Genomic DNA, 26,934 nt, shown 5'->3' with positions numbered 1-26,934 from the left:
GTAAAAAGGTAGGATGAAGTTCATTCTGAGGTCAGTCTGTTGCAGCAGGTCCATCAGTATAAATTAAATCAGCCTCAGGGCTGCTCTGATTTATGCAGGCTGCCAACAGCCTTAGGAATACCAACTGTCAACATGATCAGCCAAACAACCGAATCCTACAATGTCCCAGTGTTGACTGGAGAGAAGGGGTGGCATTGGAACAGTAATATCAGATATCTTCCCTTCGAGGATTTATATCAAACCGTAGGTGGTTCTTTATAATAATTTTCGGGGACATTTTTGCATCAACAATGTGTTTATTAAAGGTAAATTGAAGACTGTGCATAGTTTGCATGGACACAACCCATTTGTTTTCACAGTATGTGCTACATTGGTGTTATCATTTGAAGCATATTTGCTATCTTTTGGAAAAAGTAATTCTGTGACTTCTGTTGGAACCTCCACTGTGAAAGCTATAAACCACTCAAATAACTATTTGTCAGTGTGCAGCCTGAGCAGGGCTGCTCCATGAGGCGAGCTGTGCCAGGGGTTGAAGTCGTCCTGGTGCAGGCCATGGTCTCATAGATGTGCTGCCATCCCCTCAGGCACCAGGCTCAATTAACAGCCTCCAACATGGTGAGAAGATGAGCCAGGTGAAGGCTACAACTACCTCATTAGCTTTGATTTGCAGCAAAATCTGCCACCTCCTCTGATGCCTTGGAAAACGTATATTTTTTAACAGCTTCAAGGACTTGCTCCTTGCTCTTCTCTTCAGCTACTGCAGAAGCTGCTGTCTTGCAGCTCTTTGATTCCCTTGACTTTTACACCCAGCAGTATTTCAGAGGAGTAAGGAAATATTTAGGAGCTTCCATGGCAAATGATGTTTTTCCCTGCTCTTTCTAGAATGTTGAACCCCCCACCTCATCTTAATGGAGCACAGAGTAAAATTGAGAGCATGAAAATAAGATAAAACCCATGCAGTACAGTGTCCTATGGCCTTATACCCACAAACACGAGTGCATGTGCATGGAAACATAACATATTCTTAGCACTCTTAATTTCACTGCAAATCTTGCAGAATGTGAGATTTACCCTTGCAGCTCAGACTCCTAGATCTATATTTGTTAGACTTCTCAATACCTAAAATAAAATTAAGCCTAGGTTTACTTGGACTTAGAACTACAAAGGTGACAAAACTTTATTTTTAAGCACATTCATTTATTTCTCTTTATTTAGCTACGGGTAGTAGCAGCTTTACCCTGTAAGTGTGTTGGAGCACCAGGTCTGTCTCTGGCATCTTCTCCTGGATGAACCACTCAGATCCACGTGGTAGCTTTGTCTCCTTTTGCACCTGACTTGACTCCTGGGCTCATCCTGTCGTGTTGGGGCTGTTGCTGGAGCCTCTGACCCACTGCCAGGTTTGCCTCCTGGCTAGGATCCTTGGGGACTGTGAGGGCCTGGCCTTCTCTAGAGTTGCCTCAGGTCCTAGCTTGGCCCCCCTCCTGGAGCAGCCACACTCAAACTGGGGCTTGTTACTGGTTTTACTGATACTTGGGCCTCTGCAGCTCTCTAGTGGAGAAGTATCAGAAGAGCTCATGTACAAGAGCTGGTCTGAAAAACCAAAACAATGATAGAATTTGCATAAGAATTGCTTAGAGGGTCAAATTTTTCTTTAAATCTGTATCCTTAAATGAAAAAAAAATAAAATAATTCTGCAAGACAACTGTATGTCTGCAGAAGCTTATTGGAATAGTAACCTGTGTGGTCTGGGCCATCTTTTGTAGTCTTGTGCTATGTAGCTGGAAGAGAAAACTAAACAGTTTTCATGATCTTGCTTATAGATTATCACAGAGTTGGAGAGAAAAGGGATTTAAAACATGAAATTTCTCCATTTTATAGCCAATTAAGAACACCACTTTTTTTGTGGTTTGTAATTTTTAGTCCTTTGTATTTTTTGATCCATTGCATTTTAAAAGCTTTATAGTGGTATGCAAGATGGAGGGGAAAGATCCTTCTGTGACAGACATGCAGCAGGTTATTGTCCAGCATGTGTATTGGTGTTGATGCAGATGTCATATCTCCAGGATGTCCTAAGATAGTGCAGAAGGAGAGCCAGCACAGCTGGGGCTTTGCAATTTTAGAGATAAATTTTTAATGTGGTGACAGGAGTGAGGTTCAGAAAAGAGTTCTCTGAGAAGCTTATGAAAATCACCAGTCTAAATGGCATTGCACATCGTAGCTGTGATCTCAGATCAGCTCTGAAACATTATCCCAAGTAACTGAGTAATTTGGACAGAATTAGCATTTCTGGTTCTTTAGAAAATTGCAATTGCTTTTACATGCTCAGAGTTGCAGTCTTTTTGCTCTGTTGCATAGTTTTGTCATGGTGAAAACTTGTGAAGGTATGTCTTCAGTTTGATCTCTGTTTTCCTGCAAGTATTTCTTGAAATGCACAATTAAGGGAAGAGTTACCATGGATGATAATGAAATTTTATATATATATATATATATATAAAAGTATATACACCCCCCCCTTCTCCTAACATGCCAGTTCTAATTATGTATGTATTTTACAAATTACTGGCTTCTTCCTTTTGTCCTCTTTGTCATCCCTTGCTTTTCCTCTTTATTATTCCTAGTAACTGCTGTTGTTGACTTCCTTTTTATATACACAAGTAAGTTATGTTGTCTTCTGCTTGGAAATGACATACTGAAGGCTCTTTGGGAGATTAGCCATATAACAACTAAGTATTTTTGTTGGCACACTGGCTGAAAATTGCTTGTCTTGACTGTCCCTGCAGCTGGTTTTGAAGTCCAGTTTCTTATCTTTTTGGCAAGATGGTGACATCTTCCTGCAATTATGTGTAACTTGTGCTGAATTAAGAAACTAGTAGTATCTTGTAGCATTCTTGTTGGGAGATAAATATGGTCCCCTATTACTATATATAAAAAAAATATATAATACTTTAAAACTTAGCATGGATATTCAGCAAGTGGAACTTCTGTAATATATTAATCTATTTCATAAAACTGAGCCTAATAACTAATATAATGCCTGTTGCTATTTCCTCTTCCAAAGGAGATTGCGCTTAGTTCCAAGAGTAACCAGAGGAAGGGCTGTGGCAATGACAGCAAAAGAAGGGCACCAGTGGCAGCTGGCTGACATTGGTCCTGCCCTGGAAATCCCCATAAAGCTAATAGTGAAGAAACAGCACGTCCAAATGACTGCTGTTGTCCTGCTGAGAGGCTTTCTATGAGTTTTTCAGGTTGCACATACTCTTCTGCAATGGAAGCTTTATGCATTGTTTTTGGTCCTTCTCCCATACCTTAAATATCTCCACAGCCCTACTGTTTCCCAGCTTACTCTCTAGTTTCACCACTGACTTGCTTTTCCCTGCACTTCTCCATGGGGCTCTTCAGAGCCACCATGCTCTGAGTGCTGCCAGCTGTTTTCTTTAACGTTTCCCCAGTCCCTCCCCGTGTACTCCATGGGACCCCTTGCCAGGGCAGTAGCTTGTCTTCCCACCCCTCAGACCTGGAGACACTGAAGGGACAGATCGGCTGAGTTTACTGTCCTGCTCGGGCAAGGGGCAGAGCAGGAGGGCTAAGCAGGCTGCTGCTGCTGCTGCCTTGCACAGTGGGAGCACAGGACGGCATGATCTGAAGCCTTTTGCCCAATGTCTTAGTTCAAAGGAAGCTTCATCAGTGAAACATTTGGAAGCTAAGTGATCAAGAGCAGACAGAATTTTTCATCCTTCAAATTGGGGGGTGTTGGAGTTCAGTTTTCCTTTTGTTTCAAAAGCTACTGCTGAAAGGACTCTGATTATCTATTAAATTTGCTAGCTACCTGCTTGCTCTGAGAACTGCTTGTTGCTCTGTGCAATGTGAGGCTGAATGGTTTTTGGGCTGGGATTACTCACAAGAGATTCAGATTAACAGAAGCAATTAATGTTGACACAATTCAGCCTGTGTTATCAAGCGTGCTTCTGCTATATATCAAACAGGTAGGTGACTATAACATAAAATTAGGTGCCAAGAGCGTTTTTTTTGTTCTCCTGTACTTCATCAAACCAAGCTCTGCAAATCTGAGGTACAGCAGTCAGTGATGGGGGTAGAGGAGAGAGTGTTAATGACTCCCCCAGTCACTGTTATCTGTGCAACTTGTTGCTGGCAGGGAGACTGGGCAGCACCAACAGCCCTGCAGCCTAGTCATATGCTCCTATGTGAATGAAAGTGTCCTTTTTCCCTAGAGCATTATTTTTTGCAATGCTTCCAAAACTGGGAGATTTGTACGTGGGCATGCAAGGTTTATGTGTGGTTTGGAGGGAAAACAATGTGGGTTGAAATACTGCCTTTATGCTCCACTTCTCTGAAAACTTGTCATTATTTTAAGTGACCTTATTTTGTGAGTTTAGTTGTCAATTTAAAGTTCAGCAAGTATTTTGGAAAAAAATATTTGGAAAATTATGTGGAAACTGAGCTAGAGTATTGCTTTTTCAAATTCTACTGGGTCTGTGTTTTCTACCAATGCGGTGGTTGTTATTCTGGTCAAGCACTGACCACTTGTTCATGCTCAAAAAGCAAAGTGCTAGAAAGTTTTCAGTATGTAGTTAGTGTTCCTGTTCTTTGCCAAATACCGGTGTTTCTAGCTGAAATTTCAGGCAGTAGGTGTGTTAGTAATATTGGAATTTATATGATAGTTTTCAAAAGCAATAGCTAAATTGAAGCTATTGATTATCCTAAAAGCTGCCCTCTGAACAACAGAAACCTGTTTTTTTGAAACTTCATTTAAAATGGGGGAAAAAATGTGGTGAGGATTGTTCTGCCTTTAATCCATTGAGTCTGAGGCTGGTGAAAGAGTTTTTCAAAATACTATTGGTTGTCAGCCAAGATGGGATCAAAATAATCTCCACTGAAACAATCAAGAATTTGATTGTTTTAAGATTAAATTTTCTCCTCATCCCTAAATTTAAAGTTGCAGACAGCTCTGTGGGTGTCTGAACAAATGAGGATTAGGGAGAGAGAGAAAGAGAAATGAGAGACTTGAAAGTAGTGGCTGATGTTTCGCTTTGGTTTGTGAATCTAACTCATTAGGTTTTTCTTTACTAGTAAGTATGAACTGGGCTGAAAACTAATATTTACATGTATGTTTCACAAGGAAGGAACATATCTTTATTATATTTTTGTAAATGGGGCTTACGTGACAGTTAATTGTGCTTCTAATGAAAAATAGCAATATTTTGGCTACACGGGATTTCACTCTAATATTGTTTGAACAATTATTGTTTATAAGATAAACCAGAATTCAACTGCTTAGTAACACACTGAAGATGATTATTCTATTGTTTATGATGCCTTAGGAGAGTCTAAGTAATTTTGACTTATAAAGAGATGTTTAAATGACTGACTTCTGAGTTAATTGTTAAAGTATTGTTAGAAAATGGTTGTGCTATTGAGTAGCCACCAGATGGAGTATGATAGAGATTATATAGAAAGGACATGTACCAGGGCTTTAGCTGTAAACTAAAATCAGGGGAAAACCTGATTAGTGATAATAGTGATAATAGGATACTATTTTTACAGGTTGTTGAATGTATTTGGAAAAAGAAGCTGTCATATCCCAGATACAAACTGTATAGGTTTTCCTAACAACAGACACTTTCTGTGTGTGAGTCAGCATAAGGCAAAAGGAGGCTGAGGGGAGACCTCATCGCCCTCTACAGCTACCTGAAAGGAGGATGCAGAGAGCTGGGGATGAGCCTCTTTAACCGAGTAGCAAGCGATAGGACAAGAAGGAATGGCCTCAAGTTGCGCCAGGGAAGGTTTAGACTGGATATTAGGAAGCATTTCTTTACAGAATGGGTTGCTGGGCGTTGGAATGGGCTGCCCAGGGAGGTGGTGGAGTCCCCATCCCTGGAGGTGTTTAAGAGTTGGGTCAACATAGTGCTTAAGGATATGGTGTGGTTGGGAACTGTCAGTGTTAGGTTAATGGTTGGCCTGGATGATCTTCAAAGTTTTTTCTAACCTAGATGATTCTGTGATTCTGTGAAAAATACGTAGCCAGAGACACCATTCTTCTCACTTTTCAAGTAGAAAAGTACCTTGAGGAACATGTCATCTGGAATCAGTATATTTTTGTTAGTGTGGATGCTTTTTAGTTAAGGTGGTGGAATTGTTATCATAGTTCTGTTGCTTAGTAAACTAACTAAAAAGAAATCCATCAACTTTCTTCTGGGCCAAGAAAGATGGATTTACTTATATTTCATCTGGTGACATTGATCAACTTACCTGTTCTGGTTGCAGCGTGTTGCCTTAGATGCAATAGGAAAGCTTTTACTTCAGGTTACAGGCCGTCAGAGAACTATCACCTGGACTCATGATAAACCAGGGGAGAAAACTTGAGTGTTTCCAGAAACATCAAAGACTTCTTTGGATACATCTGGTTTTGTCTGCTGCCAGAACTGGGTTACTGTCATAAGTGAGCGGCTCTATCTCAGCAGTTTTTCCTTGCCCTCTTTCCTGAGGTTTTGACATTCAGTGCTGCAACTTGCATACTAATGAATTGAACTAAATAAAACTTGTGTAAATGTATAGTAGTTAAAAAAACAAATCAGAATACTGCCATAAGTATATACACGTTTTTCAGGTACTTGCTTCCAGTTTGCAATTACCTCCCCTGTCCCATTTCTTTCTGTGAAAAAGTACTGCAGGCATCCAAAGTGGACCAGGGAGATTCACAGGACCTGATCTAGACTTCATGAAAGAGATAGAAGAACTTGCAAAGGGATTTATTGAGACCACAGAGAAAGCCATGGCTTTAGAAAAGCTATGGGAGGAAAACTCAAAGTTCTCAGGTAAACTGTGATCTTTCTAATGATGAATTGCTTTGTCTATCAGGTAGGGATAACCATCAAACAAAGGAATACTCTTATCTTAAAAATAAAATGAATAAACTAAAATTTTAAGCAGCTCTGAAAAAAAGCCAATTTTATGATTGCTATTACTGTGTCCATCATAAAATGAATTATCAGAAAAAAGTTAGCTTTCTAAAACTGTGCCCTTGTTCTACTACTTGATAGTTAATGATATATTGTGAGGGGAAAGTTTTAAAGGTAAGGATTAATAATCTGAGTACATGGTTACTTGGTCTAACATGCATTCAAAAGTAATTTATCAGGACTAAAGTCTTCCCAGGTCTTTCTGTTACTAGAGAGTATAGGGACAGAAAACCTCAGTAGCTCACACCTGGTGACGTTTAGGCAAACAAGTCAGTCTTGCACTAAAAGAGTGAGACTGGAAACACTGAGGTCTGTTCCTGCTCTCTTTCCGCCCATGTTGTGAAATCTTGATGCTTTAGCAGGTGGGCTTTTAAGACCTACTACTACCCTGCCTTTCTGGCTGAGTTTTCAAGAAGAAAGATCTAGGCAAAACAGTCATTTTCTATGCCTGGTTGTCTGGGAGCTAGTACGTTCATCTAGTGTTGATGTGATCATTCTGACTTACTGAAAAGTTAATGATAAGCAATTTCTTTTAAATTTTTTTTTGTGATAATACTAAAAGTATTGGAAAGAACAGAAAATCAAGTGGATTGTTATCTTTCTAGGGTATTAGTTATTTCACATGCCTTTAATCCTGTAGAAATGGACTTTGTGCACTGTTTACTGTTGCTTAAAAACTGATTTTTCTGAAGTTAATAATGTTTCGCTGTAAAGAAAAATATTTGATTTTACAGGGCTCCATAACATCACTACTTTTCTTGCTGTAAGTATTTTTACAGTCTGTTTCTAAATTACTGTTCTGGATTTTGAAGCATCTTTATTATAATGGTTAGAAACTTGTATCCTGTCAAGTTTCAGTAAACTATCTTTTAAAAATATTGATATGTTGTTGATGGAAAAAATGATGTCTTGTAAATTTGATAGAAATTCAGGGATACCTAGATTACTGATTTAAACCAGTCTAGGTTGTTAGTAGCTAAAGACTGCAGCTACTTGAAGGCTAGTTGCTCATTAAGAGCAATTTAAAAGTGCATCTGCCAGACCTTGTGTAGCTGTATAAAATCATGTTACAAAGCATCTTGTAAGGAACTCTTACCCTAATGTGTACTTCTTATTAAAGACTAACAAACAAAAAACCCAACCCAAAACTTAAGAGGACTGCTGTGAGATTGAAAAGATGAGGTTCTTCCTTGGATGAAATTACTTTAAATTCAGATTTGTGATCCAGTAAACATGGCAAGTAGACTCAAGTGGGGGTGAAGGAAGACAGATTTGCAAGAGAATAATTCCTTCCAGAATCTCTTTGGCAGTTTATGTGAAATGAGTCTGGTCTTTGTGCTGTCCCTAATGCATTAGTCTTTCACCCTTGCAAACTCAACAGAAAGAGGAAGGCTGAATGGGCACAGTACTGGATCTCCATTACTGCCAATTTTGTACCCTTCACATATCACTGGTTTAACTTTAAAAATATTTTACAAGTAATTTTCTCCATATTTGATTGATTGTAAGCGCTACTTCATGAAACTTAGATTTCCAATTTATAATTTGAAATCAGATGGCATTTTTACAGTAACATTTTTAAATTCCTCATGAAATACTAGATTGAAAGGAGCTGTCTCAATATGAAATTTCACTTCAGGAATGGAATATAAAATAGAAGGCATGTATTTATCAACATTAAAAATATTTAGTTGAAAGTAGACTATCATTATTAGTAACGGAGCTTGTTACACAAGCTTCTTTTTGTATAAACCATACTTGTTAGCATTATCTAAAAGAACCTTAGTGAAACATTAATTTAGAGAAACAAGGACTGTGTAATAAACAAGTATGAGAGATCCTGTATTTTGCATAGGCATCTGAAAATGTAGTCCTACAAAAGAAGTGGTTTTACAACAGTCGGTTCATCTTTAGAGTCATGCTTATCAATTATTATTTGACACCTGCTCCATATCCCCCAAGGAGCTGTGAGGCAAGGATGGCATGTCCCTGGCAGCCCCTTGGTCTTTATACCCTAAACTTAGAAATTCATTGCAGGGCTAGAGAGTTCCTTGTGTTTGAGATCTCAAAGATAATCCTTCTTCTTGGGAAAAGAGTTACACTTCTGAGCAGAAAGAGATTGCTTAGCTTTTCTCCCAGCCCCATTTTCCACTGGAGCACAGAAAGACATCTAAAACAAAGCTGCCATAAGTTCAAAGTACCATCAGAATGATCTGGTGAATTACTAAAGCTAGAGATATGTTTCCACTTGGAAAAAAAATATTTTAAATGTTTAAAATTCAAGAGGGTTGGGGAAATAACACACACCTGCTATTTTTTGCTGTTAATGGAAGTGTATTTTTTTCACATAAAGATGGATTTGAATGAAGCAGAGGAAATAATTTCTAGAGCAGAAAACCTGTACAAGCAACCATATTTCTGGAACCTTCTACATTCACTCCCTCGCCTTGAACTGAACACCTTTTATACAGAAGATGAGTTAGCTGCCATAGCACAGTTCCTAAAAGTTATTGAAAAGTAAGTACTTTTACGTTCTTGAAAGTGCTTTACTATTTTACTTGTGATTCTTGTTTTTCTCACTGGCTATTTAATAAAGCAAGCATCCTTATTGGTGTAAAGAAGCTGGAATTTTCTTCTGCTGACTGGATTCTGCTTTTATAAGAGGTGTGGTAGGAGTTTTCACCCATTCTGATTCCTCATAACTGTATGTTTCATCTCCATCAAACTCATCAGAGATTCATTAGGGGTCTCCAACTTCATGTTAGCAATGCCTTAATTTAGCCCATCACATAATACAGCTTTGAAAATTATAATGTGCCTTGGAAGTCTTTGAAAGACAGAATATTTACATATGAATATAAGAAAATAATAGTTTGGATTCTAATTACTTTAATACATATGTAGCACTTGGTCAGTATCAGGAAAATTACTTCATTTTGCTTCTTAAGCCTCTTGCTATCAAAATAGCTTTGGCTGTTCTTTTGCAAGAAGTGGAGCAGTAAGAAAAAACCCACAGAGACTGTATTCTGAATGTGAGTTTTCTGCATTGGGTAAAGTACAGTTGGATTCAGAGGAAGTCATAGTATCAGAAGGACAGCTAATACAACTATCTACAGGAATTTTCAGTAAAATAAGGGAATTGTTAGGAAAAAGTCAGACCTGTGTTTGCCAGAGCAGTTGGTTGTAATAGGTTGATAGGTAATTGTCATTGTAGCCAACTAACATACTTAAGGCTAGAGGAGGCCACTGAACATGGCTGACTGTGCAAGACCAGCCATGAACTTTACCACCCTTACCCCACAGGGAGGCAGGGGCCCAGCGACTTTGAATCGGAAGTTACTGTGCTGATTCTGTCACCTTTAGTATCCCACTTTTTTTTTTTTTTTCCTAATAAAAAAATTATGAAGGGTATGATGGCTTTTTTTTTTTTTTTAAACTGGGAAATAAGTCTCTCTTGATTACAATATGTAGATTGCAACTGTATTGGGCCTTGATTTTTGCCTGTCCCCTTATGCTTAAGTCATTTGTAAATTTATTCCAGCTTGTTCTCTGAACTATTAACATGCAAAGTGGTATTAGTTGTGCTTGCAGTGCATATATCCCAAAAGCAGAAGTCTTTTCTGAAAGGTTTGCAAACTCTCAGAGTCCAAGTGTTCTTCAGCAGCAGTAAGCAAAGGTAACAGTAACCACTGGCTGCTGTGCTGGGTCAAGTTATTAATCTGTTAATATAATCTCAACAGTGATTTCTCTACGCTGACCCTACAGCACAGACAGAGTGAGAAGGGGACAAAAGTGGAGGGTGTTCATGGTTATGGTATTTGTCTTCCAATGTAACTGTTACGCATGCTGAGGCCCTGCTTTCTGGAAGTGGCTGGACATCTGCTTCTTGATGGGAAGTAGTGAATAAATTCCATGTTTAGCTTTGCTTCTTGCACACACAACTTTTGCTTCATCCATTAAACTGTCTTGATCTATGAGTTGTCTTGCCTTCCTTTTATTTTCTTCCTGTCCCATGGGAGAAGGGAGCAGATGAGCAGCTCTGTAGGTGCTTGGCTGCCAGCTGGGGTCAACCCACAAGTGATTAACAAGAGGAGACTCAGATGTTTACATTTAGGTTTTGCTTTTTATTAGGACTTTGATGCCCTTCAGTGACCAAATTTGCTATAATTAATGCAATTTGAAAAGCAAGCCACAGAAAAAATTTCTCACTTCTTGACTAGCTTCATATTACTAACATACATTTCTAGATGTCCTATCTCAGGCAGAATTTAGTCAGCAGAAAGGTTCCTAAATTTACTTCTCCCACATCCTAGGCTGTACCATGTTTTCTGTCACTCAGAGGTACTTAGACACTTTTCACACCTACTCAGCAAAGTTAAATAGTTGGAAAGTGATGATCCACTCTAACAAAACTTGATTCTTATTTGCAAAATAACACTCTATAGGAAATAACTTGTAAATGTGACAAGCTTTGTGATGAATTACAGCTACTTTAACAAAGAAGTTTGTTTCACAGCTAAGGTGACTGAGACTGGGACTTGGAAGTACTTCAGGAGATACATTTTTATCAATGACTTCTGTAATGTGCTTTGTTTAATTTGTTGTGAGAATAAATGTTCTGTTGCTTTAAAAGTTTTTTTCTTTCTTTTTTTTTCCTCAGCAGATTGAGAGTAAAATATAAGTATTCTGTGTCCATCCTACATTGTTGTGGGGATAACTAGGAGAACACTTGTGGTGGTTTGCCTCTCATTTTGGCTCTCATTTTTAACCCTTTCTCTCTCTCTTTTTTTTTTAATTGTACTTTCAGTACCTTAGCATCATTGAAGGATTTGGCTATGATGCCATTGGGCCAAAGTTTCTATGAAGCAGTGAAAACAACACTGAATTTAACTGCTGCATCAATACAGGATAAGAGCTTAGAAGGTAAGGAATTTGCTTCAGATTTTCTTTGGAGTACCTCGTCAGCATGCTAGGAATAAGTAATAGCAGTAACTGTCTGACCTTCTGCTAAATTCCTAATGTAAAAGGTCTAAGAATTGAACTATGTTGTAGTGCTAACACATTTCTTTATTAATCTCTTTTTTAAAATACTAATAACTAAATTTCATTGGACTCTGGCAACTATTTGATAAACAAAGGACGTTTGTCTAATATATCATGTTTAGAATGATCTTTTAGTAATGAATTTTGGAGAGTGCCCAAATCACTACAATGGACAATTTCTTTCATTTGACGTAAGGATGGCCTCTTGTTTTGGACATGCATTATGGCTGTTTTATTTTAAGCTTCATTCTTCTGTTACCATAAATTTTGCTCTCAGCTGAAGGTCTACCTTTTCCCATCTGCTGCTGGAGTATGGGAGATGACTTTAATTGGAGAAAGTAGGCTGGCCCTAGGACAACTCCTCAAGAAAACGTCAGGAACAAGTTTCACTGGCAAACTGTCTGGTGACACATGATTAGACTGTATGTGCAGCTGCTGTCTGCTCTACATGGAAGGTCAGGTTAAGAATTATATGTAGTCTAAATCTCACTTCACCTCTCAAAACAAAGACTGAAGTGGTACAAAGGTGATATGCTGGAGACCTTGTCCCAGGGAATTCAAGTTCACCCTCTGTACTTCTGGTACTCTCCTGGTGTTCTCCCTCTCAGCAATGATTCATATTGAGCCTATACACTCACATTTCCATGACTATGTGCAGAATTAGATGCACAGTTCAGAATAGCACCCTGCTGGGTAGGTCTGCTGGCAATCACTGTGCAGGGGCTTCTCACCATTTTCATATCAACTGTCACAAAACCATCAGATTAATGGACCTTGCCATACTACTAATGCAGCAGTGGATTTATCCTAGTGACATTGGTGGTCATGTACACACATTTTTTTTTTCCCCCAAAAAATCATCTTGCAAAAATAAATCATCAAGAAACAAAATGAATAAAAAGCAGGAATGATATAAACAGAAGGTTTCCTTTCCTTCAGGTTTTCAGTATAATCTTTCTCTCGGGGATATTTTGTGGAATCCACATGCTGTGAGAGCAGAACTTGAATCCAAGTTTGAGTTTGACCATCTTCATGTTGAGAAGCTGCTAAGTTATACAGCACAATTGACAAAGGTAAATCACTTAAAAATTTCAGTGTTCCTCTCTTTCCTCTTTGTTTTTATTTGTGCCCTGAAGGGATTTTCATGCCTTACAGAAGCTATAGTCATATCTTAGATTTGTGAAGCAGCTACAAGACTGCTAAATATCCTGGCTTTATTCCCATCAAAATAAATGTGTTTAGCTCCAGCTGAAATTTCTGCACATGGAGATGCTGATAGATCTAGTTGTGTACATGAATGAATTTATGCTTCTGTGAAGTCACCAGTGAGTATGGCAAAGTCCTGAGTTTATTATCCAGTCCTGTAGAGAATTCTGGGATTTGCTCCACTAAGATATTTAAACTAAATCTGAAATCTGAAGCTGCCTGGATTTGGCAGCTATCATTTTTCATCTGGCTTGCTGGACAAAGAATACCTGTCTCTTCTGTGTGTAACTTAAGGCATGTCAGGATTCCTTTCTTCTCAGTTATGCAGTCTTGTTATGAATATACTTGACTGATGATTTGTCTCAGTGGAACTATTCAAATATACTGGTGAAGTGTCAAATATTGAAGAAAATCGTTTTCTCAGAGAGGGTTTTCTTATGTATGTTCTAGAGCAAGGTAATCTGCTGTGATGGTCTGATCCGAAAGGCAGAAATGTTGAAACATCTTTTGAAAGTCCATAGTTTTTGAATAGAACGTGTTTGTATTTATCTGAAATCTGTTTGTTCTTTGCCAGGTACAGTCTAGAGTTGTACTCCAGAAGACTTTATTATAAAAAGAGCTAATTTGCACAAAGGGATAAATTATAAAAATCCTTTGACTTTTCAGTAGCCTTTTAATGAAATATCAGTGATGGCTGGTTTGATCTGGTTTGAATTGAATTCAGCTGCAGCCCGGTAGCTATGGTTGGCTGTCTAATTCCAGACAACTCACTAGCTATTTAAACAAATATCTTGATATTGTGTGCTTGGGTTAGGGCATTGAAGACCCTCAAAAAGTATGAGGGGAAATATGGATGCCTGGACAGTGTCTGTTCTGAGCACTTCAGTTCTCTAATCTAATGCCCCAGCTCATTTAGTTTCAAAACATCTGCAAAGGTTTTAATAAATTTTCTAGTCACAGTTGAAAGGAGTTAGAATGCAAAGTATCTCAAAAAGACATTAATAGGGAAACTTAAAATATATAAAATTATTTTTGTATGCTTTAATACTATTTATATGATTGGGAATAATAAAGCTTTCAACATGGAATTTAGAAGTCAGACTATGAGGAAAAAATTCTGGCCTCTTGTCCACACTGCTGAAACCTGCTAATTTCAATTTAAAACTAGTCTGTTGCATGTAATTTTTGGTTGAGATGTACCATTGTACTGAATGCTTTTTGCATCGGTAATTTTTAAGGCTGTGAAGTTGCTTCGATATAGTTATTCTAGTGCAAAATTCTTTTGTAGGCGTGCTGTAACATTGTCAAGTTAGTTCAGCACTAGCCTGCAAGTGACTGTAGAAGTAGAAACACTGATGTAGATACATGGTGAAAAATACCTGTATAAACAAGTCCCATCATTCTGCCTGCTGTATGAGTACCCTAGTGTGGCCACTGGTATTTTATACAGCACTCTGTATGTGGAGTACTTTGAAGTACGTGCCCCAGAATATGTGGCTGGAATAAATGGGGTTTGTTCTCACTGAAGGAAGCTATGTGATATTCTTTTTTTCACCAGATAAGTAAGTTGATAGCAGGGATAACACTCAGCAGCTCTCTAGAGATACTCATCCATTTCTTATGTCCCTGCCAGATTCCCACAGGAGACACACTGGAGCAGTTTGTGTGCTCTGCTCTGTCCAGCATGTCAGAAGATGAAGCAAGCAAAGAGAATAATAGAGAGGCCTGTATTTCTGCACGGCATGAGGCCAAACTGTATCTCGTTCATGCTGTCAGCAAGCTCAGACTCTATGCACAGGTACACTTTAATAAGTTAATAGATTAAATTCCTAATTTTTGCATGTAGGCTGTCAACAGTAACTCAGTTAAAAGATCTGAGTTATCTATTAAATGTTATTGTTGTGAGCTTTTTTCATCTTGCCAATAAGACAAAGTAATCTTTATAAAGAAACGTTACAGTGGAAGCATAATCTATCACCATGTGTCCACTTAATCAGATTTTCTCATTAACTCAAAGATAGGTTTGAAATCTAATAAGGAATATAGTGAAATGTACTGTGCTGCAGAGGCCTGACAGATGGAAGACCCATTTACTGACCCAAGTGAGGCTGAATTTTGAGCAAAATTGAAAACAAACTACAGGCCTCCACTGATATAGTATACAATTAATTTATTTTTAATTTTTAATTCATGTGGTCTCTATGATGATCTATGTGTAGTTGCATGGAGAAAAGGATAAACCATTCCGATGCTTCCGAAGGAAAACACTTGCCTAGCTGCCTTAATACTAGTGTATGTTTTTCCCATGCAACATGTTTTTTTTTCCATTAAAAAATATCAGCTGTGTATCAAGCTGCTCTGGAGTTGTTTGCAATATCATCTAAAGAAGACATGTGAAGTTTACTATGTATTTCCTCAATAATGTAACCTTTGATTTCACTCTTGGTAAAGGTTTTACTAGTGTATGATGACTCAAGGTAAGAATTTAATGTGATTGCCAAAACTAATGCACTAATTCCTATTGTAGCTGTAGGAAAATCCAGTAATAATTTCAGCCTTTGTTTTTAAAACTCTTCACAAGAGCTGACATCCTTATCATGACAACTTGAAGTATTGTAAACTGCTGGCCACTGGGAATTCCCCTGGTGAACAGGACATCTCTTATACTAAAGATCTGTTATAACCACTTGACATTAAAAAAATGTAATGGTAGGGAAGAGCAGAGCAGTCAGTAGGCTTGGCCAGGCCTTGGTATGCCTTATCCTAGGCTACACAATCGGAGCATACAGGCTCCTTCTCCACATCTTTGTGTAATGGGACAGCAAAAATGTTGAGGCTGCTGCCTTCCATCATGTTGGTAGTGTAGGTAGAACCCCTGTAAAGGAAAGCAAGTCAGAGTAATTCACTGTGAAGGTTTGGTTTTGGTTGGTTTCAGTCTTGGGCCACCTTTTTGCCATTCCTGGGCCTTTGGGCAAGGTCAGCACAATATAGGATGTTAGTTTTCTGTGGCACATTATATTGCCAACTTGCAGGTCAGTCCAAACTATACTGAAAATCAACCGTTGTGAGACCAGTCATTTCAGAGTGTAGACACGTTTTTAGGGAGAAATTTGACTATCACTGCTAATTCTTTGTTGTGTTTTTCTGTTCTGTGATTTTTTTTTTTAACATATGCAAATTGTGTATTGGCTAAATAAGAAAGCTCCGATTTCTATAACAAAGTGTGTTTTGTTTTGCATTCAATCTGCTAGGTATTTGAGCAATGGTTCAGCAGCAGTGGGCTCTCTCAGAAACTCCTTTTGGAACCTGAAAGAATCATAGCTGATTTAATGTCTCAGTTTCTAGATGACAGGGAAGTCAGGGAAGTTTTTTCAGAGATAAATACCCTGATCCAGCAGTGGAGTGAGAAATCAGATACCTACTTTTCAGAAGGACATACTGCATCTCATGACCTGTAAGTTACACTCATCTTTCTGCAACTTGTCTTATAAAGTTCAGATTAACTTGAATATTTATTTTCACATTACATTTCATTGATTTCTAATTTTTGTCTGTTTTATGTTTTTATTTTCTATTCTGTAATTCAGAGCCTCATATACAGTCAAATAATTGTGCTGATGCATACACATTCTGAGAAAGAAATTAAATCTCTGATTTGGAGTATAGCTGCTTACAGGTTCAGCAGGGAACTCAAATACATGATCAGGACTCATAGAAATCGGCAGCTGTGTATAATTAAGCATTTTGAATAAGGACCTGATTTTTTTTATCTTTTTCTGCAAACAAAGTCTAATTCCCACCAATGGTTGCTGAGATTCAGTAATGTATCTCATGCATGCATACTATAGCATCAATTCATTCATTTGCAGCAAGTCCAGTGCATCTGAAATCTTGGATTTTTGTTGTAGGAGTCACATATTAGTTTGTGCAGGAGATGTTGGAACAGAAGCCTACTATGGAGAACAGAAATACAGTGTAATTCTATGTGTTTGTATATATGTAGTTTTCAGTGTTATCTAGGCACTCTAAGACTAAGATTTATCTTAATGTTTTGAACTTTTGTTGGAGCTTCAAGTTCCCCATTTGACTTATCACTTAATGCAAATGTAAGCAGTTTATATGAAGATACAGCTATAAGTTCTGTGCTTCTTCAGAATGAACTGTTCTGTTGAAGTAGTCCAAATATTCCTGTACAGTATTCTTTTAGCAGTTGGTCACTAATCCAGTAGAAATCTATTTTGTTTGTTGAAAATTTGGAAATGCCTTCAATTCCCATTTCAGGACAAGTTCAACTACAATCTTGTAAAGATTGACTGTGCTTTAATTTCAGGTATTCTCATTCACAGCATACTTTTAAAACAATATCAAGACAATTGTTCTGGGTGATTTATGAAAAATAAAGTGGTTTAGGAGCTCCGTTTCCCTATTTATTTACTTATTTTTTTAAAAAGACTTCTTATAAAAATCTGGAATTTTCTACACAGGACTTAAAAGTTGCAGATTGTTTGTCAAGTAAGCAGAGCCTCATGAAAAGTCTGTGGCAGAGCACAGGAACTGATACTTCTAATCACATTGGATGACTTGCATTGCTTCTGGGAGTTATAATGTTGGCTTTAATTTGGCATTGCTTGTAATAGCTCTACTTGTTTAAATCAAAAACTCCCTAATTGGAGGAGATATGATCCATACTATACAAATCAACATCTGAGGATAAATCTGAAAGATACAATTCTTTATCTAGTTAAGTGAGAGACTGCAGTCAAATTGTTCCATAATTTAGTTGTACGTTTTTTAATTTGGCTCTTTTTTTTAATAAGAGGAAACTACTATGCTGCTGTAAGAAAATACAAAGTAGATGATATAGTGCCTGCACAACAAAAAAATCCCATCATTTTCGAGCAACTTTTTGTTTGTAGTACACAGTGTTTCTATGCTTTACCTCTTTTGATTGCAGAATCCTGCATCTGGAGAGAATGCAGTCTGTACTTCAGGATGTACCTCAGTGGCCTGTTATGGAGAGATTGCTTCTGGTAGATGGAGCCATAAGGAATGTAATAGCACAGTATTTATACTTCACCGAAGGTAAAGCTGCATGGTGGTTACTTGTTAATAGCACTTAAATGACTGTCACAGAATAACATGGGAAATGGACAACATTCCCTCTAGGAAGGCATTTGAGCTCTGTAATACATGTCACACATAGATATTTACAGCAGCTTTTGAATTTCTAAATCCTTGTTTTCCTTAGTGATAACAGAACACAACATAATACACATTTTCACTTCATATGAGGAATAAACAATTTCCTTAGGCATCTTATATGATGTATGCTGCTGTGGCTGTTGTTTAAAGGTCTAACTGAGGAAAAAGAGCCTCCTTAGACAGTGATAATTTTAATTTTTACTGAGAGGTTTCTAACACCATCAGTCATGTATGGTGAGCGAGAAGTCTTGGGTTTAGATTAAGATGCAGCTTGAATTTTCTGGGTGGTGAATTTTCTGGGTTTTCAAGTGAAGCAAAACACTGAGTTAGACATATAGGTTTTCTGATTTCTTTAAGGATTTGATTGAGGGCTGTGATGTACAGAGGCAGGGTGCTTCTTTCTCTGGGGCTATGCTTTATGCAACCAATCTAGGTTGACGGTGAAGGAAGTGGAAGATGACCTTCCCATTCCCAGAAGAGAGGGGGCAGTATTGAAGAACTCAGGGAAAGTAGAGATTTATTTTATAAGAAGTTGGGGATCTGGAACTAGCTCCTATGAAGTTCTTGTAAATATGTCTGTTCAGTAATTATGACTTTCAGGTTTGGTATACATTTCTTGCATACATTATTGTAAGGTGTACTAGGACTCAGATTGTGTGATACTCAGTGCCATGATACCCAGGAGTTGTCCAGCAATATAATCATAAGGTCCACACTGATCTGGATTTAAAAGAAAAAAAAAAAAAAAAAAAGGACAAGATGTCTTTCTGTCACACCTTTTAGTCAACACCTGCAATACTATAAAGTGGGTATATATGGGAAGAGTGCTTGTATTACTCACTTGTAGTTAGGTATGTCAAAACCTCTTTGGTTCTTTTGGAGACATTGATAGTCTTCAATTGCTTGATATTTGCATATGACTTTACAGTAAAGAATAAACAATATATTAAAAGTACAAATTTTGTCTGAGATTCCACTGAAATTGTGCAATTTTGTCCTTGATTTCTAGCTCAGATGTCTTCAGATTACAAATAAAAAACTCTTGTTTGAAGATAACTGTTGGAAATGAACACAAACTCTGACAGAAGTTTTGTGTATTGTATTGTGCATCATTATTAGCAGTAAAGTTGTGCAGGTCACTAGAGCACCAGTGAAGTCCACTTTCTTTGGGTTATGTGGTATGGTACATGTATGCTTCTTGCCTTTAATTCCTTTATAGCTGATTACTCTGGGAATTTAGTGAGCAGTTCTCTTTCTGATAAACACAAAAAATTATATAGTCCAACATACCCTTTAGCTGTATCAGCTAACTAAACTGAACTCCAAAATCTGTTTTAGCCTCTAAAAATGAACAAGGACTGAGTGCATAGCCGGGAGCGGATCTCATGAGAAAACAAGTACTCTTTCACCATAGTTTTCCGAAGGCACACTTCTAGGACATTTAATATGTCCTGGGATTGACTGAGACTTGTTTGTGTACTTTCCATGTGTGTCAGTTGGGGGGAGCTGAGGGACCAGGACAGCTGCTAGATGGACTGAGTTATTGCAGTGATCCACTCTGTGTGTGACCAAGCACATCTGTACCAGAAGCTGGAGCAGGACTGAAGCCTTGAGGGCTCGTATGCCCAGGTGCCACCAACTGGGGTGGGAGACTGGTATCCAGGGGCAGCTGCTGGGCAGACTGGGTGTCTGAGCCCAGCTGCTAGAGGGGAACCAGACTGCATGTGTGCATATATATATATAGATATGTATTCCCTCTGACAGACCTTCATCCTGACCAAACAGAAAGGTGAACAGGATGATACCATAGGTGCTGTCTGTGTGTTTGCCAGTGCTGTGTGTGTGACCTGTATGGCCAGCCATGTGCATTTTCTGTGTATGTGCCTTGTATGTCGACCTGCCCAGTCTTGTTGGTGAGTGGACCTAAGGGCATGGAGCTATGGCAGTCTCACCTCTGCAGGGTTACTGGATTTGGCAACTCCCTAATACGACCTGGTAACATTTCTGTAGCTGTAGTTTAATTGAGAAGGGCAAGATTAGTTTTGCTTTGGAGTTTAAGGAATTAGGCCATCTTTCCATAGTTCAGAAGAATTGCTGGCTAAATCAACAATTACACGTGGAAAGAGCCCAAGTTTATTTTCAGCATTCATAGCTAGAAGCCCACATGGGATCTCATTTTCCTTTCCTGAAAATCATGAAAGCTCACTGAAGTCATTGGAGCTACTCTGATATAAAGTATGAAAGGCAATAGGGTCATGCTTTTACTGGTGTAAGAAAACTGGTCTCTTCTTTCTGCCTTGTCTTGACAAGCCTCTTTCAGCGGTGGTGCAGTAGGGGAGCAGTCTTTGCTCCTCAGAATTGCAGAGTGCAACTGTGTACACATTCTGTGCAAAATCATAGAGTGCTTTGGGCAGGGATGTCATCTAAATCAAAGTAGAACCTTTCGGCCTCTGTAACTGCTATATTTTTAAACCATATCATGCACAGTTTGCTTCCCAGAAGGATGTTTCCTACTGTACTGTTCCTGATTTACTCCTGATTACTCTTGATTCCTGTAAGATAAGTATTTTCTTTGTGGGGTGTTTGGGGAAATGTCTTACAGAAGCTTTACGTAGCCTGGAAAAACTGATTCCCTTTGCCCAAAGAGATGGCTTCATTTATCTAGACATCAGAAAGCTCTTTGGGGAGCTAAAAAAGGTATGTTGTTATTTAATAATTGTATATTAATTTGCATAAAGCTGCAGAGGCTTATTTTGGGGGATAAAAGGTATTTTTTATTCAGCAGAATTTTTTTCCAACTTCATTTGTACATTTTTGTCTTTTGACTTATCATTGTGTGAATTAAATCTGTTCCTTCACCCTGAGTTAATTTTTAAAGTGACAGTATATTAATTAAATTTTAGATATTGATGAGCAATGCTTCCTATATATGCAATGATGTGCTCACAGTGTTTGAGGACACCCTGAGACTTCCACAAGGCTCAGTTGACATTGACATTTTAGCAATATATGCGTGTCCTGGAAATAGCTCAGAGGTGACCTTCAAGCTAAATAACCAGGTCCAGTCGCTAAAGGAATCTGTAAGTATTTCTGGGGGTTGGTTTGTTTGTTGTTCCTCCTGCACCAACCCCTCCCCCCCCCCCCCCCCCCCCCCCCCCCCCCCCCCCCGGCTTTCCAGCTTACTACTTAGTGTTTGCTATTAAGAAGTGGATGGGTAACTGATTATTTAAACAGTTTAAAATGTGCTTGGGGGCAAGGCACAAGGGGGCACAAGTGGTCTTATGGAGTCTCTTGAGTGAATGTGACATTTTAGACATGTTAAGTAGATGTGGATTCTAGAAAATATTGAGAAGATTTGAAAGACTGCTCATGTAATCCATTTTATGTTGAATTTCAGTATCATTAATATTACAAATCTAAGAAGCAGGGCCAAAGTCTCAGGTGAGTTTCCCTTTTACTGGTTTAAAATATTGCTTTCTTTACTGTGAAAGGTTCTGCTTCTGCAGAAAGTAACTCAGGGACAAGAAAGACTGCCAGATTCAGTATTGGATGATTATTTGGGATGGCAAGAAATAGAAGAGCAGCTAACCAAAAATTATGCTTATTACTGTGAAATTAATCAACTACTGAGCACAGAGGCACCATCTGAGGAGGATGTCCATATCATCTCTTGTCAGGAACAGCTGCTCTTTTCACTGTATGTATCTTGTATACCTTTTAATGCATAAAGGTCCTGACTGGTACTAACTTGAAGTATTATATTATAAGCAGTAACTGAATAGATAAAAAGTTAAGCTCCTGCTTTCTACTCTTGATTACAACCCAGTGTTGACAACTTTTTATAGGCACAAACAAAAAGGTAGTGGATTATTTTTTTTAGTAGTATTAATATTTAAGGATGGGGATAGACATGGAAATAGGCTGAGGATAAGGAGGTATCTAGGATTCTAAAAGCCTAATCTCCTTTTTTATCTTCTTGCATCCAAGCCTTTTCTGCTACTTCTCAGCCTGCTTCCTGGTACATACCTCTCTGATGCTGGGCTGCTCAAAATGCTCGGAAACTTGGATCTGAAAGACTCCTGGGAGATGCAGGAAAACATTTAAAAAAGGGCAGTTAGAAAGTGCACTGGGAGGGGTATTGCATCCTTGAGTTGCTTTCTGAACACGTCAAGTGGTCGCTGTTCCTCTGTTTTGGCAGAAAATCCATTATTATTTTTATTAAGTTGATTATAATTTGAAATGACTCAGTAATTCTACTATTTTAAGCTTTAATGGTGTTAAATCACAGTACAGTAGAGACAAATCCCTATATTGATAAAGCACTTTAGAATAGGATATGATTTTATTATTCATGCTTGGCAATGTAAAGTATGAGCATAATGAGTTTAATGTGAAGTTGCATTTATACTGGACAGATGTTCTAGGTCACAAACTTGGACCTGCATAGAAGACAGATATCTACATTACTTATGTGCGTGAGAAACTTGGCTGAAGAGTTTGCTATTAAAGCAGTAAAACTACTAGCATTCAAGAATCTGTTAGAAATTTCACAAACTGCATTGGCAGTAGGGATTAAATCCACAGATACTAATAACACCTTAGATGTTAGCAAGTTGATGTCATTTTTCCTGTCCCTCTTGCTGGTGGTCAATGGTCGATTGCCTTTTCTCCCCCCATGTTTCTAAATGACTATGAAGTCACCAGGAGGACTAGTTTTACATTCCTTTTTTGAGTATCAAAAACACAGATAAGCTAAAAAAGCCTCTGGAAATAGAGGCTTGTGTTTAAGTAACATTGAAGAGCAAGAAAAGCTCAGTGCTATTTTTATGTGAGGTGTTTTGTTGCTTTTTGTTTGTTTTTCAGGGACAAAGCAATGCTTTTTTAATGCAAAGGTGTATTTCAGGACAAGAGGAATAATTTCTTGATAGTTGTTTTCAATTTCAAAATGCTACTTTTTGAACCAGAGCATTTTGTTGCGAGTTTCTTAAAAGGCTTTTTAGATATTTTTTTTTTTTTTTTTTCTGCTCACAAACCTGCGTGGTAAAGTCCTAGTTGTGCTTAGAGTGATGTAACAGCTAAAGGATTCTGCTATTAGCCTGCCTGCCTCAGTTCTTCCCTAAGTCAATAGCATGTCTGTATGCATAAAGTAGTAATAGAATTTAGCTGGAGATTTACAGGAAAACAACATGTGTTCACAAGGTAATTTGAAAGAAATCACTGTTCTAATCATGGTAGCCTTGTTTTCCGTGTCATTTCAGAATTAATAATACACTTGAAGAAATTTTGTTTGTTTCTGAGGGAGACTCATACTGGAAGGATTTAACAGCTTTTGCCAGTTGGATGTGCAAGGTAGCTCAATACCTGAATGAGGAAGCAGGCTCCACAGGAGGTCAGGCAGGTGAGGAAAGAGCTACTGCACAGCACAGGCCTTATTCTGGTGATTCCCTGTCTTAGAGCATGGTATTCCTCAGAAAGGAAAAACATGATTTTTTACATTTGTGAGCCTGTTTCTGTCTGTGTTTCCATCAACCTTACAATTCACCAGCTGATTGAATCATTAACAAGGAAAACTTAAAATATCCAGACATTGACTCTGGTAAAAAACTATGATTTTAGTGCCATCTGGAAAATTTTTGGATCATCCGTTTCTATTGGGAAAATTCCAACTGGTTGTATCTGATTGGGGTCTCTACTTGTGCAAGAGTGTTCTTTCAGGAAGGCTTCTTAAGTTCGGGATATAAATGAGAGACCAGACTAGCTGGTCACCCAGTCTCTACTATTTCTAGACTTGTTTCATATTAGGAAAGGACTTCATGCTTGATTTCCTTCATCCCAGTTGTCCTGTTATATTCCAGATGTCCTGACCCATCTGCTGTTAATTTTTATGGAATATACTAGTTTTTAGTTAACGGGGAAAACTTTGAAATATTTGCAATTTATGCTGAGAAATCAGAGATCTTCCATTTCAAAATTCTTTCAGTTTAAATATTTGTGTTACTTTTCTTAACATTTTAGTGGAGCTATGAAGTAGAGCACAATGTGGCTCATCCATACAGCTCTAAAAAATTACCTCACCCACTATCACCTGTTTGCTTCCTTTAATTCTCACTATGCTCCCAATTCTTCCATTTTTTGATGACTTATATTTCCAGCTTCTGAAGGGTTTAAATTAATGATGGATTTTTTTTTCAAGCTAGTTCTTGGGCTTTGTGAAAGATTTTTTTTCTTGCTAAAGATCTGTTTTATTCTGAATACGCGCTTCCCCCCCCCCCCCCCCCCCCCCCCGCTCTTTGTAGAGCTAATCAGAAATGTGCTGAATACCTCAGCAGTAAGGAGGCAGCTATGGAATGTATGGAAAAATAAGCAGTATTTTTTAATCCAAGAACTGTGTTACTAAAATGAACTGTTCAACTATCAATTGATTGTACAAGTTTTGTAATCTGTTACAGTTCCAGATATTTCAGTTATCTGGGCAGTAATAGTTAATTTCACAGAACTGCATTCTTTTTACTGAAATTCCAAGGAAAAAGAAATATTAAAGTTCATATCTGTGCTGAGTACAGCACCAAGTGTGCTCTGGTATAATAAAACTAATTTGAACTAGTTCTGCAGTTTATGTATAATTCAAAAGACATCTTCTGTTTTTCCTTTTTTTTTTTTTTCTCTAAGGAACTGTATTTGAATTTTTCTGTAAGGAATTCTGTAAGGAAAATACAGGTGTGCCTTAGGTAGAGCTGATGTTTATTGATTCCACATTCTGTTAAATCATTCAGTAGAATTAATGCCAAACACTTCAGTAAAAATTGCATATTTACTACTTTTAAAATGTATGTAATGTATTTCTCTTTCTGCACACGTTCAGGTCCTACTAAATTTGGCAGGCTTTATTCAGATTGCTTCAAGGGGAGTTGATCAAGTTGTTCATATATATGTTCATAAAAACTTTGATCTGTCTCTTGATGTTGGAATTTTTATTTTCTCTGCAGATGGACTAGAAGCATCTCTATGTTCTAGACAAAAGCTCAGTTTGGAGACCATCTTGGGTCATTATTTAGAATTTTTGCAAGATTTACCAGATTATTCCTCATTTATTTCCTGGGCACGGTAAGGTTGAACTAGTCAATGTAATTTCTTTGTTTAATTGTTTTCCAGAAATCCTTTAATCCACCTCCACTTCGGACTTTTGTAGTTCTTGAACATAATTACTCTGCCTATTTTCACAGAATTACTGGTGTTTTTCAGTATTATTGGGAAAAAAAAAATCCTGCAAAGAAAGTTACATCTTTGAGGCTGTAATTTAAAAAGTATTAAAACAAGACATCTCCATCTCTGTTGTGTTATCAGTAGTAACCAAAGTGGTGAACACTTGAGGGTTCCAATTTATTATTGCAAGGTCTAGTTACTTGCATTATAGTCCTGCTAATGTCTAGATGAACAGTAAAACAAGCCGTTTAATTAGCACTGTTCAAAAAAAGAAAAACATCCCTCACGGAACAACTTTGTCGTAATTGTTGAGTGCTGTCTCTGCTATTAAGTGCTATTAACTATTTACCATGCTATGCTGGTGATCAGAGCTGTTAATAGATTACTTTCTAAATTATATTTCTGGATTTTGAACTTTATTTTTCATTATACTGTTATTTAGCTGTTTGCTAAATCAATCTTTTGTTTAATTTATCAAATGGAAATAACCACTATCAATGCAGCGAAAGAGATGAAGAATAAAAGTTTAAATGGCACAATTTGAGTATTTCTTCCACTGTTAGACAGGTCGTGTCATGCTTTCACTTCAAGCACAACTGACAGGGACTTTAGGAGGTGATTAAAGGGCGATCTAGAAGCATTGAACTCCTAGTTTGGAATCTCAAAATCTGAGATATTCTTGACATCTACAATAAAAACAAAATGGAAACTAAAGAGTAGAATGCAAATTGCTGTCTTGAATGTTCAATCACTTTTCTTTTGTGTTCTTTCCCAACTTTGTTATAAAGATCAATGCAGACACATTTGCTAGGGCAAAGATTTGGATTTGGTCTTATATACTGTTTCTAGAGCATGCACTATTTTCTCTGCAGAGTAGTACTAACAAAATTGCCTGATGTGTTTGGGTTTTCTTTGCTAAACATGCAGAGGTATTTCTTTGACTTGAATAAGTCTAGGAAAGAGTTTCTACATAGGGATTTTTTTTTCCACTGTTCGACATCTTGGTTTCTCTTCTATAGAAGCCATTCCAGTAATTGACACAGAAATTCCCTCACAAACTTTTTTAATGGTCTTTGGTGTTCTGCATTTTAGCTATTAAAAGAAAACATTTAAGGAGAAGGTATTTTCAGCTTGAGACCTTTGCACTGGAATGCTCCTTTTTCCATGAACCTCATTCTTGACCAGTCTTACAGAGTTAGTAAAGATTTTTTTCTATTGATAAATAGTATTGACACAAAGGAAACACCAATTAGAGCATTCCAATTTTCACTGATTTCATAGTGTGGTGTCTTTTTTTTCTAGA

The 26,934-nt window shown here is 37.7% G+C and overlaps 1 protein-coding gene across 4 annotated transcripts in view; it reads left to right on the top strand.

The window, feature by feature from the left end:
- ABCA13 (ATP binding cassette subfamily A member 13) overlaps positions 1-26,934 on the top strand; it is a 202,990-nt gene that overhangs the window by 10,257 nt on the left and 165,799 nt on the right. For 3 of the 4 annotated variants that reach the window (XM_074899475.1, XM_074899472.1, XM_074899476.1), the window contains exons 4-16: positions 6,682-6,833; positions 7,712-7,740; positions 9,331-9,494; positions 11,785-11,900; positions 12,960-13,093; positions 14,860-15,024; positions 16,478-16,680; positions 18,181-18,308; positions 21,031-21,125; positions 21,332-21,508; positions 21,920-22,125; positions 23,687-23,826; positions 25,415-25,532. In XM_074899475.1, coding sequence (XP_074755576.1) covers positions 6,682-6,833; positions 7,712-7,740; positions 9,331-9,494; positions 11,785-11,900; positions 12,960-13,093; positions 14,860-15,024; positions 16,478-16,680; positions 18,181-18,308; positions 21,031-21,125; positions 21,332-21,508; positions 21,920-22,125; positions 23,687-23,826; positions 25,415-25,532 — 1,827 coding nt within the window. The remainder of the gene's footprint in view (positions 1-6,681; positions 6,834-7,711; positions 7,741-9,330; positions 9,495-11,784; positions 11,901-12,959; positions 13,094-14,859; positions 15,025-16,477; positions 16,681-18,180; positions 18,309-21,030; positions 21,126-21,331; positions 21,509-21,919; positions 22,126-23,686; positions 23,827-25,414; positions 25,533-26,934) is intronic. The other variant, XM_074899474.1, reaches the window with a different exon arrangement.

Source organism: Athene noctua, chromosome 2, assembly GCF_965140245.1.
Source record: "Athene noctua chromosome 2, bAthNoc1.hap1.1, whole genome shotgun sequence".
NCBI classification, from domain to species: Eukaryota; Metazoa; Chordata; class Aves; order Strigiformes; family Strigidae; genus Athene; species Athene noctua.
This window is presented reverse-complemented; position numbering and strand designations above follow the sequence as displayed.